Source organism: Coregonus lavaretus (assembly GCF_964263955.1).
Source record: "Coregonus lavaretus genome assembly, contig: HAP1_SCAFFOLD_204, whole genome shotgun sequence".
NCBI classification, from domain to species: Eukaryota; Metazoa; Chordata; class Actinopteri; order Salmoniformes; family Salmonidae; genus Coregonus; species Coregonus lavaretus.
This window is the reverse complement of record NW_028163741.1, coordinates 80,407-95,937: the sequence shown is the minus strand read 5'-3', so window position 1 is coordinate 95,937 and position 15,531 is coordinate 80,407. Positions and strand designations below refer to the sequence as shown.

Below are 15,531 nucleotides of genomic sequence, written 5' to 3'. Positions count from 1 at the left end.
TCTGTCATCTCTGTCCTAATAGGGAACTCTGTCATCTCTGTCCCAGCAGGGAACTCTGTCATCTCTGTCCTAATAGGGAACTCTGTCATCTCTGTCCCAGCAGGGAACTCTGTCATCTCTGTCCCAGCAGGGAACTCTGTCATCTCTGTCCTAATAGGGAACTCTGTCATCTCTGTCCTAATAGGGAACTCTGTCATCTCTGTCCTTGAGCAAAATGAATTTCTCTGGTCATCCACTGATAATGTTTCACCCAAAATCATTTGATTAAACCACACAAAAAAATAGATCCTTAAATAATGTCAGTTTAAGCAATTTTATTAGAAACAGAATCACAGCAAAATAAATCTGTGCAGTTTTAAAAAGTTGAGTCATTCAACGACTAAGCATGCCGTTGTAGCGTAACTCTGTAGATACTCATTGTTGTGTTCAGGTAGTCAGTAGACGCTGATGGCTGATCTGGAGTCAGTGTTACTTATTGCAGGAGGAAGAGGACAGATCATGTAGTTGTTGGTTGAAACTGATCTGGAGTCAGTGTTACTTATTACAGGAGGAAGAGGACAGATCATGTAGTTGTTGGTTGAAACTGATCTGGAGTCAGTGTTACTTATTGCAGGAGGAAGAGGACAGATCATGTAGTTGTTGGTTGAAACTGATCTGGAGTCAGTGTTACTTATTGCAGGAGGAAGAGGACAGATCATGTAGTTGTTGGTTGAAACTGATCTGGAGTCAGTGTTACTTATTGCAGGAGGAAGAGGACAGATCATGTAGTTGTTGGTTGAAACTGATCTGGAGTCAGTGTTACTTATTGCAGGAGGAAGAGGACAGATCATGTAGTTGTTGGTTGAAACTGATCTGGAGTCAGTGTTACTTATTGCAGGAGGAAGAGGACAGATCATGTAGTTGTTGGTTGAAACTGATCTGGAGTCAGTGTTACTTATTACAGGAGGAAGAGGACAGATCATGTAGTTGTTGGTTGAAACTGATCTGGAGTCAGTGTTACTTATTGCAGGAGGAAGAGGACAGATCATGTAGTTGTTGGTTGAAACTGATCTGGAGTCAGTGTTACTTATTACAGGAGGAAGAGGACAGATCATGTAGTTGTTGGTTGAAACTGATCTGGAGTCAGTGTTACTTATTGCAGGAGGAAGAGGACAGATCATGTAGTTGTTGGTTGAAACTGATCTGGAGTCAGTGTTACTTATTGCAGGAGGAGGCGGAGAGCTCGTGCTTGTCATTACGAGGGTTAAACCACACCTCAAACGTACATGTCAGACGCTGTAAAACAAACAAACGATGTCAAACGATGTCACATTAATGTCAATATACTGTACATACGCTGTGATCTATGAGGTCAATATTACATGGTGTACTGTCTGTATAGGCCAAGTACCAGACCTGTTTGTGCTTTTGTTACCAACATGTCTGATAACACAAACCAGTCTGGTACCCCCAGGCAAGTACTGTATATGTACTGCAAGCTATAGTTTTTTACTTACATAAGTATACGGTTCTAATACCCAGCTCAGTATCTGCATTAAGTGCTAAAAATCTCTCCATTAAAAGGAAAAAGCTGCTAAATCTGGAGCTTTCCCAATGCAGAGGCACTTATGTAATAATTACACTTATGTAACCCAGTGTCCCAAATGGCACCCTAGTCCCTATATAGTGCACTACTCTGGTCAAAAGTAGTGCACTATATAGAGAACAGGGTGCCATTTGGAACACAAATACCGTTTTTAAGTTCCATACAGTATATCTGTATTCTTTGGTCTGTAAATTTATGAGCATCAGAAAATACATGTAGTATTTATTTATGTAGTATTTATGAAAAAAAAAATTTAATTAAAATGCACTCACTAACTGTAAGTCGCTCTGGATAAGAGCGTCTGCTAAATTTTTAGATTTACATTTTAGTCATTTAGCAGACGCTCTTATCCAGAGCGACTTACATGAGCAATTAGGGTTAAGTGCCTTGCTCAAGGGCACATCGACAGATTTTTCACCTAGTCGGCTTGGGGATTAGAACCAGCGACCTTTCGGTTACTGGCACAACGCTCTTAACCACTAAGCTACCTGCCGCCCGTAACGACAAAGCTGTAAATGTAAATATTTAGAAAAGTCACCCTTTTCCCCAGAACACAGGACTCCACATCAGAGTTGTGCTCGGTTTTGAGGCACTTGGTCTTCCCGATGGTCGCCTCAATCTTATAGTTGATCTTGTTAGTCACCTGTGTTGGTCATATAAAGGAGAGCCTTAGGAAAAACAAACTTACAACCCTATTGACATCAGCTTTTTAGTTGACTAAATTAACTAATAATGAGAGATGTTTTTTTTCATGAAAAGTTCAGTGATGTACAACTATATAAAATGAATGTTATCCAATCCTTCCATTACTAGCAGAAGGTGTGTAAAGGACTGTATCATGTAAAGGGAGGTAGCAAGAAGGATAGGAATGTGTCCAAAATGGGAAAAGTAGTGCACTATACAGGAAGTAGAGTATAATTATGATGTCACCTGAGTCTCAGCAGAGATGACGTTGATGAGTCTGAAGTATTTCCTGGCATTAGACTGGCTGTTAAACGCCTCCACGGCAGCTTTAGCAGCAGTCTGTATCTCCGGGCTCTCTGGGTCTCTGTTGAACCAGCCACCCAGAGGCTGGATGTTCTCTACAACCACAACAAACACACAGACTCAGTTAGATGGAGCTGAACAGAAGAGAGGAACGCGTTGAGACTGAGAACACCTACATGTTTTGTCATGGGCCTCTCACTCCACCGGGTTACCACCTTAATTTTCTTCCACTCTGCTCACCACTCTCTCTACTCAGCCTAACTAGCTCCACCTGTCCCTGCTCTGCTCTGCTCTAATTACTCTGCCAGCTGCGCTGCATTACCCACTACCTCTCCCAGTATTTAAGGCCCTGTCTTTCAGCTCTCCGGTGTCAGATCGTCTGCAAAGCTCACACCCGGAACCTGTTTGCTCGCGCTTCTGGCTCACCCTGGTTTTGTGACCCCGGACCTGCCTGTTTTTTTGGATACTCTTCTGCCTCAGGAGATCCAGACCTGCTTCTGCCATTACGACTCCTGACTACTCTTCAATCCCGGTAACTCTGACCAGCCTTCTGCCTTGCTACTACGTATTTTGGATTTCCCTTGAACTGTACTGCTGCCTGGTTTCATTCCGCCCTGTTGTGTCTGTGTCTCCCCCCCCCAGGACTTCTGGACCACCCACCACCGGCTTCATAGGACGCATCGCTGCCACTGGGGGGGGCACAGACCCAGCACATTGGACGGGATCCCTGTTACCCCTGGAGCCTTCATTCACTCCCTACTTCCCTTTTCCCTTAAGTTTAATAAACTTGCTGGTGTGACGCAATTGTGGTCCTCTGGTCGTCTGTCTGAACCGTGACAGTACGATCTGACCATTATGGACTCAGCGCACACTTTCCCCGACATGGAAACCGAGGAGCATGAGCAGCAGTTCCAGCAGCAGCAACAACAACTCGCCATGATCATTCAACTCCTCACCAACCTTACCCCAGCCAGTCTGCCCACCAGCCCTGCCCCCGAGTTACCTGCCCCGGTCATTGCAGCCGCTGCTCCGGAACCCAAGATTGGAAACCCCGAGCGGTTCAACGGCGATTCAACCCAGGTCCGGCCATTCCTGACTAGCTGCCGACTTCAGTTCTCCTTGCAGCCAAGGACCTTCGCCACGGAGGGGGCTAAAGTTGGGTATGCCATCACTCACCTGACGGGCCGAGCTCGACTCTGGGGAACAGCAGAGTTCGAACGTCAAACCCCCGCATGTGCAACCTTCGACCTGTTTGCTGAGGAGATGCTGAAGGTGTTTGACCTGGATTCACCCACCGCAGAGGCGTCTCGTGAACTGTTCAGTATTCGACAAGGCAGACGTACAGTCGCAGACCATTCCATCGACTTCCGAACCCTGGCTAGACGAAGTTCTTGGAACACACCATCGTTGGTGGACGCGTTCTTCCATAGTTTGGCTGACTATATCAAGGACGAGTTGGTCTCCCATGAACTGCCTTCCACTCTTGATGAAGCCATCGCACTGACTGTCAGGATCGACAGAAGGATACAGACCCGTCGTCGTGAGAGGGGGCGCCAAGGTCCACCTACTACCGGCATTCGGAGAGATCCGACTGGGCTCCTGTCATCTACTGCCACTCACCCAGGTCAGCTTGATCAGTCTGAGCCTATGGAGATTGGGCGAGCCCCTCTCACTCCTGCAGAGCGCCAGCGCCGCTTCACCTCAAACCTCTGCCTCTATTGTGGAGGTGATGGACATCGTGTGGTAACCTGCCCTTTAAAGGGCCGAAGCTCACCGGGCATAGGGGGAGTCCGGTTGAGTTCAATGACCATCCAGTCCTCCGACCGCAAACCCCTGCTGCAAGTTCACCTCCGCCTCTCTGACTCAACTCACACCCTGGCTGCTCTGGTGGATTCTGGCGCCGAAGCCAACATAATGGACATCAAGCTGGCACGCCAACTGGGACTGGAGAACCTCCGTTTGACACCTCCTATTCCTGCCCGGGCACTGGACGGACACTTACTCGGATCGGTCACTCATGTCACGGCCCCGGTCTCGATGGGTCTGTCCGGAAACCATCAAGAAACGATCCAGTTTCACCTGCTCCCCTCTCCAGGCCAACCCCTCATCCTGGGTTACCCATGGCTCCGCCGGCACAACCCTCAGCTCGACTGGGTGACCGGGGTGATCAGGGAGTGGGGAGAGGACTGCCACCGAACCTGCCTGCTTGCTGCCGCACTACCCCCTCGGCCAGTACCTACTAACTCCGCTCCTGACCTCTCCAATGTCCCAGAATGCTACCATGGTCTCAGAGAGGTGTTTAACAAAGCAAGAGCCACATCTCTGCCCCCTCACCGACCGTACGACTGTGCCATCGACCTCCTCCCTGGAACAGCTCCTCCAAAGGGTCGTCTTTATTCGTTGTCTGCTCCTGAAAGAAAGTCCATGGAGGACTACATCAATGGCTCTCTGTCCGCAGGATTAATCCGTTCATCTTCATCTCCTGCTGGTGCTGGTTTCTTCTTTGTGGGGAAGAAGGACGGATCTCTTCGCCCCTGCATCGACTACAGGGGACTCAACGACATCACAGTGAAAAACCGTTACCCTCTGCCTCTGCTCACCTCTGCTTTTGAGTTGCTCCAGGGAGCCACTGTTTTTACCAAGTTGGATCTCAGAAACGCTTACCACCTAGTGCGGATCCGGGAGGGAGATGAATGGAAAACCGCATTCAATACACCAACAGGCCACTACGAGTATCTGGTTATGCCTTTTGGCCTCACCAATGCTCCTGCTGTGTTCCAGGCTCTAGTGAATGATGTACTGCGGGACATGTTAAACAAGTTTGTCTTCGTTTACCTGGATGACATCTTAATCTACTCCAGAAACCTGTCTGAACACACCCGCCATGTCCAGCAAGTCCTTCATCGTCTTCTGGAGAATTCCCTCTACGCCAAGGCAGAGAAATGTGAGTTTCACGTCAAGACAGTGGCCTTCCTGGGGTACATAGTGGCAGAGGGAAGTATCCAAATGGATCCTGCCAAAGTATCAGCAGTCACTTCATGGCCAGTTCCGGAGAACAGAAAGAAGCTGCAACAGTTTCTGGGGTTTGCTAACTTCTATAGGAAGTTTATCCGGAACTACAGTACCGTTGCTGCCCCTCTCACTGCTCTAACCAGCACCAAGCAACCCTTCACCTGGACCCCAGCAGCCGACAAAGCCTTCAGTACCCTCAAGGTGAGGTTCACCTCCGCTCCCATCCTCCAGATGCCTGATGTGGACCGGCAATTCATTGTGGAGGTGGACGCCTCGGATGTGGGAGTTGGTGCTGTGATTTCTCAGTGGGCTGCGGAGGATAGGAAGCTCCATCCCTGTGCCTTTTTCTCACGTCGGTTGTCCCCCTCTGAGTGCAATTACGACATAGGGAACCGTGAGCTGCTGGCTGTGAAGCTTGCCTTGGAGGAGTGGCGTCACTGGCTGGAGGGGTCCACCATTCCATTTCTCGTTTGGACCGATCATAAGAACTTGGAGTACATCCGCACGGCCAAACGGTTGAACTCCAGGCAGTCCCGCTGGGCCCTGTTCTTCACCAGGTTTAATTTCACTCTGTCATACCGGCCTGGATCACGCAACACCAAGCCAGACGCCCTCTCCCGTCAATTCCAGAAGGATGACACCCCCTCCAAGGACCCTGTGTCGATTCTGCCAAGTCCCTGCATCGTTGCAGCTCTGACCTGGGCTGTTGAGGAACAGGTGCTGGAGGCTCTCCGTAACCAGCCAGGTCCCAGCACTTGCCCAGCTGACCGCCTTTTTGTCCCCGAAGACCTGAGGTCCCAGGTCGTTCAGTGGGGACATGACTCCCGCCTAGCTTGTCACCCTGGCTCCACCCGCACTTACAACCTGCTCGCCCAGAGGTTCTGGTGGCCCTCTCTGAGGAAGGATGTACGGGGATTCGTCCAAGCCTGCCCCATCTGCAACCAACACAAGTCGTCCTGCCAGCCCCCAGCCGGATTGCTGCAGCCCCTGCCTGTGCCCAGACGTCCCTGGTCTCACATCGCCCTTGACTTTGTCACGGGGCTGCCCCCTTCAAGTGGCATGACCGTCATTCTCACCATCGTTGACCGTTTCAGCAAGATGGCACACTTCATTCCCCTCCCCAAGCTCCCAACCGCCAAGGAGACCGCCCAGGTGGTCCTGGAACACGTCTTCCGGATCCACGGACTGCCTAAGGATGTAGTTTCTGACCGTGGTCCACAATTCTCCTCCGCTTTTTGGAAGGAGTTCTGTCACCTGCTGGGAGCCACAGTCAGTCTGACTTCCGGATTCCATCCCCAATCCAATGGGCAGTCAGAGCGGGCTAATCAGGAGCTCGAGAAGGCACTGCGATGCATGACTTCACGCAACCCCCACTCCTGGTCGCAGCAATTGACATGGGTGGAGTACGCACACAATTCTCTGACCTGCTCTGCCATCGGTATGTCCCCTTTCCAATGTGTTTATGGATACCAGCCTCCTCTATTTGCCAGCCAGGAAGAGGAGGTTACTTGCCCATCTGCACTTGCTTTTGCCCGTCGATGTCGCCGCACCTGGTCACAAGCCCGAGCCACACTCCTCAGATCCGTTGCCAGCTACACTACCGGGGCCAACCGTCGGAGAATTCCTGCTCCCGCCTACCATGTTGGTCAAAGGGTGTGGTTGTCATCGAAGAACCTGCCACTCAGGGTGGAGTCGCAGAAGCTGGCACCTCGGTTCATTGGCCCATTCCCTATCATAAGAGTGATTAGCCCAACTGCTGTCCGGCTCCAACTGCCTAATTCCCTGAGGGTGCACCCCACTTTCCATGTGTCTAAGATTAAGCCCATCCATGAGAGTCCGCTGGTCCCTGCTGCGCCTGGTCCTCCTCCTCCACGGCTCGTCGATGGTGGTCTGGTTTACACCGTCCGCCGCCTGCTTCGGTCCAGACGGAGGGGTAGGGGTCTCCAGTACCTCATTGACTGGGAGGGCTATGGACCTGAGGAAAGGACCTGGGTGCCAGCTAGTCGGATTGTGGATAGGACTCTCATCACCGCTTTCCACCAACGGCATCCTGATCAACCTGCAATCCGTAGGGGCCGCCCCAGAGGGGTCCCTAACCGTCCTGCCCGCTCGGCTTCCTGTCCTGTGCCTGATCCTGTCTCGGGACCTGTCCCATCTCCCGACCACGGCCCTCCGGCTTCCTCCGAGGATGAGGACGTTCACTCGGACCGTTCGGAGGAGTTCTAGCCCTCCTCCGGCTCCCCTCCTCCCGCCCGGCGTGGTGTTGCTCTTGGGACTTCTGGGGCCGTCCCTTGGGGGGGGGGTTCTGTCATGGGCCTCTCACTCCACCGGGTTACCACCTTAATTTTCTTCCACTCTGCTCACCACTCTCTCTACTCAGCCTAACTAGCTCCACCTGTCCCTGCTCTGCTCTGCTCTAATTACTCTGCCAGCTGCGCTGCATTACCCACTACCTCTCCCAGTATTTAAGGCCCTGTCTTTCAGCTCTCCGGTGTCAGATCGTCTGCAAAGCTCACACCCGGAACCTGTTTGCTCGCGCTTCTGGCTCACCCTGGTTTTGTGACCCCGGACCTGCCTGTTTTTTTGGATACTCTTCTGCCTCAGGAGATCCAGACCTGCTTCTGCCATTACGACTCCTGACTACTCTTCAATCCCGGTAACTCTGACCAGCCTTCTGCCTTGCTACTACGTATTTTGGATTTCCCTTGAACTGTACTGCTGCCTGGTTTCATTCCGCCCTGTTGTGTCTGTGTCTCCCCCCCCCAGGACTTCTGGACCACCCACCACCGGCTTCATAGGACGCATCGCTGCCACTGGGGGGGGCACAGACCCAGCACATTGGACGGGATCCCTGTTACCCCTGGAGCCTTCATTCACTCCCTACTTCCCTTTTCCCTTAAGTTTAATAAACTTGCTGGTGTGACGCAATTGTGGTCCTCTGGTCGTCTGTCTGAACCGTGACATGTTTAGTAGCAAGTGGAACAGCGTCGCTGCGCTTGATTAGCAGTATTGTTCATTGTGGTGGGAAGATGTTTGTCGGGGGGGGACCGATATACAGACGGCTATAATCACTACAGGACTAGTAAAGGCCCAGTACACTACATTAATACAGGACTAGTAAAGGCCCAGTACACTACATTAATACAGGACTAGTAAAGGCCCAGTACACTACATTAATACAGGACTAGTAAAGGCCCAGTACACTACATTAATACAGGACTAGTAAAGGCCCAGTACACTACATTAATACAGGACTAGTAAAGGCCCAGTACACTACATTAATACAGGACTAGTAAAGGCCCAGTACACTACATTAATACAGGACTAGTAAAGGCCCAGTACACTACATTAATACAGGACTAGTAAAGGCCCAGTACACTACATTAATACAGGACTAGTAAAGGCCCAGTACACTACATTAATACAGGACTAGTAAAGGCCCAGTACACTACATTAATACAGGACTAGTAAAGGCCCAGTACACTACATTAATATAGGACTAGTAAAGGCTCAGTACACTACATTAATACAGGACTAGTAAAGGACCAGTACACTACATTAATACAGGACTAGTAAAGGCTCAGTACACTACATTAATACAGGACTAGTAAAGGCCCAGTACACTACATTAATTCAGGACTAGTAAAGGCCCAGTACACTACATTAATACAGGACTAGTAAAGGCCCAGTACACTACATTAATACAGGACTAGTAAAGGCCCAGTACACTACATTAATACAGGACTAGTAAAGGCCCAGTACACTACATTAATACAGGACTAGTAAAGGCCCAGTACACTACATTAATACAGGACTAGTAAAGGACCAGTACACTACATGAATACAGGACTAGTAAAGGCCCAGTACACTACATTAATACAGGACTAGTAAAGGACCAGTACACTACATTAATACAGGACTAGTAAAGGCCCAGTACACTACATGAATACAGGACTAGTAAAGGCCCAGTACACTACATTAATACAGGACTAGTAAAGGACCAGTACACTACATTAATACAGGACTAGTAAAGGCCCAGTACACTACATTAATACAGGACTAGTAAAGGACCAGTACACTACATTAATACAGGACTAGTAAAGGACCAGTACACTACATTAATACAGGACTAGTAAAGGCCCAGTACACTACATTAATACAGGACTAGTAAAGGCCCAGTACACTACTTGTTATTTTTAATTCTGCACCCTCAGCACCCCTACTTCCCAAGGCTATGGTATTGCTTTTTTTCCCATGTCCCTTACTGGGCTCGAACCAAGGATCTTCTGTCTCGCAAACACATGTGACCGCCCGCTTGACCTCGTCTTAGTCAATTACACTAAAGAAAAGGTAGCGGTTGGAAAGCGGGATTGGAGACATTTGAGGCTGGTCCACTGTGAGGTTATGAAGCTAACTCCTATACTAAAGGCTTACCCAGCAGGAGGAGCAGTCAGGAAAAACAGAACAGCAACACAGTCCAACTCTTCTGACTCATAGGAACCAGAGAGCTGAGTGGGCAGGATGGCGTCAATATTGTGGTAAAAAAAAAAAAGTCTGCCCAAAAAAAGTTCTCTCCCGTGTGCTTCTGCCCAGCTCAACATATGACATCAACTGCTCTGGCATTTCTGAGAGTCATTTATGTCTGGACAACAGACAGGGGTTTTCAAACAACCTTAAAATGGCATTTGGGGATTCAAAAAAAGTTAAGGAGGCCAAAAATATATATACCAATTGTTTGGATGGTTTAAGAAAAATGTAAAGTCCAAAATGGCACCAATCCCGGATTGCCCCTTTAAATGTTTCACTGCCACCAGAGCAACCAGACTTTTAACCCTCTATGTCTTGCTAGTTCCCCTCCTGTTGACATCAAACATTTTAATTAATCTTCAAATGAGCGGGGTTTGGATTAAGGTATTGAACCATTTCATGAATCACCTGAAGATTGAATCTAGTCCACAGTAGACCAGTCAGTAGACCAGTCAGTAGACCAGTCAGTAGACCAGTCAGTAGACCAGTCAGTAGACCAGTCAGTGGACCAGTCAGTAGACCAGTCAGCGGACCAGTCAGTGGACCAGTCAGTGGACCAGTCAGTGGACCAGTCAGTGGACCAGTCAGTGGACCAGTCAGTGGACCAGTCAGTGAACCAGTCAGTGGACCAGTCAGTGGACCAGTCAGTGGACCAGTCAGTAGACCAGTCAGTGGACCAGTCAGTAGACCAGTCAGTAGACCAGTCAGTAGACCAGTCAGTGGACCAGTCAGTGGACCAGTCAGTGGACCAGTCAGTGGACCAGTCAGTGAACAGGCATTAATTGAATAAACAGATCAAGTTTAGCTCATCAGAATCAGCTCAGTGTATTGCTGTGTTTAGATTCAGCTAGTATCATATCACAACACTACTACTGGCTGGTTAGGGTAAGGTACACTAAGGTAATGTTAGGGATAGGTACACTAAGGTAAGGTTAGGGTAAGGTACACTAAGGTAATGTTAGGGTAAGGTACACTAAGGTAATGTTAGGGTAAGGTACACTAAGGTAATGTTAGGGTAAGGTACACTAAGGTAAGGTTAGGCTAAGGTACAGTAAGGGAAGGTTAGGATAAGGTAAGATTAGTGTAAGGTAAGGCAAGGTTAGCGTAAGGTAAGGTAGGCTAGTCCACAGTACTTACTGGCTGTGATGAGTTCCTCCTCTATGGGTTGAGGCTGCTCCTGTCCCTGAGCCACCAGGTAGAGAGCTGAGACCAGAGACAACATCAACAACTGGGGAGCCATGGTCTTATGGTTTCCTCTGGAGTTAGAAGACTATCCTGTGGAGTTAGATGAAGCTGTTAGCTCTCCGAGAGAGATAGAGAGCGAGAGACAGAGACAGAGACAGAGACAGAGAGAGAGAGAGAGAGAGAGAGAGAGAGAGAGAGGGAGACAGAGAGAGAGAGACAGAGAGAGAGAGACAGAGAGAGACAGAGAGAGAGACAGAGGGAGACAGAGAGAGAGAGACAGAGAGAGACAGAGAGAGACAGATTACCGGTAGCTATCCTCTGTGGTCCGGGTCAGTCTGCTGTTGAATGAGAGAAAGGAAGGGTTCTGTATTTAAGCACTGGAATGTTTAACCAGCCAGTTAAGTCCACACCCTCTTCCTGGCAGTAACAGCAGTCAGTCAGCAGGACTTTCATATAGATGACTGAGCACTGGGCATTGGGTATTATGTGGGTGTGTGTATTGTGTGTGTGCGTAGGGATGTGTGTGTGTGTGTGTTTTGAAAGGTGTGGATGTTTCTATGTGAACCTAAATCACATTGTATTTGTCACATGCATCGAATACAACAGACTATCCTATGACACACTGAATGACGAGCCCTTCCCAACGATGCAGAGTCAAAATATACATATAAGAAATAAAGAAATAGTAACACATCCCCACATTCCCCCCCTGTTGGTCATCAGGCTGTACTGCAGGTGACAGGATAACATGTTGTGTAGACTAAAACAGCATAAAACCAGGTGTATCACAAAGCATAACATTTATTAGCCAGCTCCAGTAATTGAGAAACATAGAGAAATTGTTTGAGCGATTTTTTTTGTGTCAAATTAACCAGTTATCTACCTTTGATAAGCAGCTAGCTGGTAGCTTGCTAGCTAGTTAGCTCCCGTGCCAATTTCAAGTCTTTCTAAACTAATGTCTGACTAACTCAGAAATCTGAAGTTATTTCAGAATGAAAGTTAACTGGCTAACATTATGTTAGCTAGCTATCCCAAGTTAGATAATGTGTTTTCACTTACTGCATCTGTATGCTTGTTGCGTTCTTCCTGGTTTCCACTAGTTACCACAGCCACTAGGGACAACCGTTCTCCCTGGTTTCCACTAGTTACCACAGCCACTAGGGACAACCGTTCTCCCTGGTTTCCACTAGTTACCACAGCCACTAGGGACAACCATTCTCCCTGGTTTCCACTAGTTACCACAGCCACTAGTGACAACCGTTCTCCCTGGTTTCCACTAGTTACCACAGCCACTAGGGACAACCGTTCTCCCTGGTTTCCACTAGTTACCACAGCCACTAGGGACAACCGTTCTCCCTGGTTTCCACTAGTTACCACAGCCACTAGGGACAACCGTTCTCCCTGGTTTCCACTAGTTATCACAGCCACTAGTGACAACCGTTCTCCCTGGTTTCCACTAGTTACCACAGCCACTAGGGACAACCGTTCTCCCTGGTTTCCACTAGTTACCACAGCCACTAGGGACAACCGTTCTCCCTGGTGCACTCGTTTGTTCATGACGTGAGCTGGCTGCTCGTTTTAAATAGTATCATCTAATCTGTTCAAAACAGTGGCAGCATGTGCGGCAGTGGTCATTCATTTTTTGCCATGCAAAAGTGAAATAGATGTATTTATGCTGTTGTTCAAATGCACAGATCACTTTATATACCTTCTCAAAATAAACTACGGTAGTTTGAAAAATTGGCATCATATTTCTGTCATGCTGCTTTGCTGACAACTCTCTGTCATGCTGCTTTGCTGACAACTCTAACCATCTCACGCCCCGGGTATTCAGCCAATCAGCGGCCGCCACTGAGGTAGATATGTACATGAATGCAGGGTAAACCTGCTGTGACTCAAAACCAGCCAGTACAGGCTGAATACAGACAGTGAGTCAAGCGGCAGGGAAGAGAAGCATCCCCCCAAAACGCAGATATGTGTCCCAAATGGCACCCTATTCTCTATGGGCCCTGGTCAAAAGTAGTGCACTAAATAGGGTATAGGGGGCCATTTGGGACGCATATTGACTGTCACTAATAATCCCCATTACTAGCATATTGACTGTAACTACTAATCCCCATTACTAGCATATTGACTGTCAGTACTAATCCCCATTACTAGCATATTGACTGTCAGTACTAATCCCCATTACTAGCATATTGACTGTCACTACTAATCCCCATTACTAGCATATTGACTGTCAGTACTAATCCCCATTACTAGCATATTGACTGTCACTACTAATCACCATTACTAGCATATTGACTGTCACTACTAATCACCATTACTAGCATATTGACTGTCACTACTAATCCCCATTACTAGCATATTGACTGTCAGTACTTATCCCCATTACTAGCATATTGACTGTCACTACTAATCCCCATTACTAGCATATTGACTGTCAGTACTAATCCCCATTACTAGCATATTGACTGTCAGTACTAATCCCCATTACTAGCATATTGACTGTCACTACTAATCCCCATTACTAGCATATTGACTGTCACTACTAATCCCCATTACTAGCATATTGACTGTCAGTACTAATCCCCATTACTAGCATATTGACTGTCACTACTAATCCCCATTACTAGCATATTGACTGTCAGTACTAATCCCCATTACTAGCATATTGACTGTCACTACTAATCACCATTACTAGCATATTGACTGTCAGTACTAATCCCCATTACTAGCATATTGACTGTCAGTACTAATCCCCATTACTAGCATATTGACTGTCACTACTAATCCCCATTACTAGCATATTGACTGTCAGTACTAATCCCCATTACTAGCATATTGACTGTCACTACTAATCCCCATTACTAGTATATTGACTGTCAGTACTAATCCCCATTACTAGCATATTGACTGTCACTACTAATCCCCATTACTAGCATATTGACTGTCAGTACTAATCCCCATTACTAGCATATTGACTGTCACTACTAATCCCCATTACTAGCATATTGACTGTCAGTACTAATCCCCATTACTAGCATATTGACTGTCAGTACTAATCCCCATTACTAGCATATTGACTGTCACTACTAATCCCCATTACTAGCATATTGACTGTCAGTACTAATCCCCATTACTAGCATATTGACTGTCAGTACTAATCCCCATTACTAGCATATTGACTGTCACTACTAATCACCATTACTAGCATATTGACTGTCAGTACTAATCCCCATTACTAGCATATTGACTGTCAGTACTAATCCCCATTACTAGCATATTGACTGTCACTACTAATCCCCATTACTAGCATATTGACTGTCACTACTAATCCCCATTACTAGCATAGACTGTCACTACTAATCCCCATTACTAGCATATTGACTGTCAGTACTAATCCCCATTACTATCATATTGACTGTCACTACTAATCCCCATTACTAGCATATTGACTGTCACTACTAATCCCCCATATAAGGAAATCAGTCAATTGAAATAAATTCATTAGGCCCTAATCTATGGATTTCACATGACTGTGAATACAGATATGCATCTGTTGGTCACAGATACCTTAAAAGAAAAGGTAGGGGCATGGATCTGAAATCCAGTCAGTATCTGGTCTGACCACCATTTGCCTCATGCAGCGCAACACATCTCCTTCACATAGAGTTGATCAGGCTGTTGATTGTGGCCTGTGGAATGTTGTCCCACTCCTCTTCAATGGCTGTGCAAAGTAGCTGGATATTGGTGGGAACTGGAACACGCTGTCATACACGTAGATCCAGTGCGACTGGGAGACCCATGTGGCGGCGCACAATTGGCCCAGCGTTGTCCAGGGTAGGGGAGGGAATGGCCGGCAGGGATGTAGCTCAGTTGGTAGAGCATGGTGTTTGCAACGCCAGGGTTGTGGGTTTGATTCCCACGGGGGGCCAATATGAAAAAAATTATAAATAATAATATATGCACTCACTAACTGTAAGTCGCTCTGGATAAGAGCATCTGCTAAATTACTAAAATGTAAATGTAAATCCCAAACATGCTCAATGGGTGACATGTCTGGTGAGTATGCAGGCCATTGAAGAACTGGGACATTTTCAGCTTCCTGGAATTGTGTACAGATCCTTGCAACATGGGGCCGTACATTATCATGCTGAAACGTGAGGTTATGGAGGCGGATGTATGGCACGACAATGGGCCTCAGGATCTCGTCACGGTATCTCTATGCATTC

The 15,531-nt window shown here is 47.7% G+C and overlaps 1 protein-coding gene across 1 annotated transcript; it reads right to left on the bottom strand.

The window, feature by feature from the left end:
• Positions 1-295: 295 nt before the first annotated feature.
• On the bottom strand, positions 296-11,721 carry LOC311117811 (cystatin-1-like). Its single transcript, XM_084192719.1, has 5 exons — positions 11,602-11,721; positions 11,249-11,386; positions 2,516-2,667; positions 2,124-2,228; positions 296-1,275 (listed from the first exon to the last, which is right to left on the bottom strand). The coding sequence occupies exons 2-5, from the start codon at positions 11,349-11,351 to the stop codon at positions 1,195-1,197; spliced, it is 441 nt and encodes a 146-aa protein (XP_084048845.1). The 5' UTR covers positions 11,352-11,386; positions 11,602-11,721; the 3' UTR covers positions 296-1,194.
• Between the last annotated feature and the right edge of the window lie 3,810 nt (positions 11,722-15,531).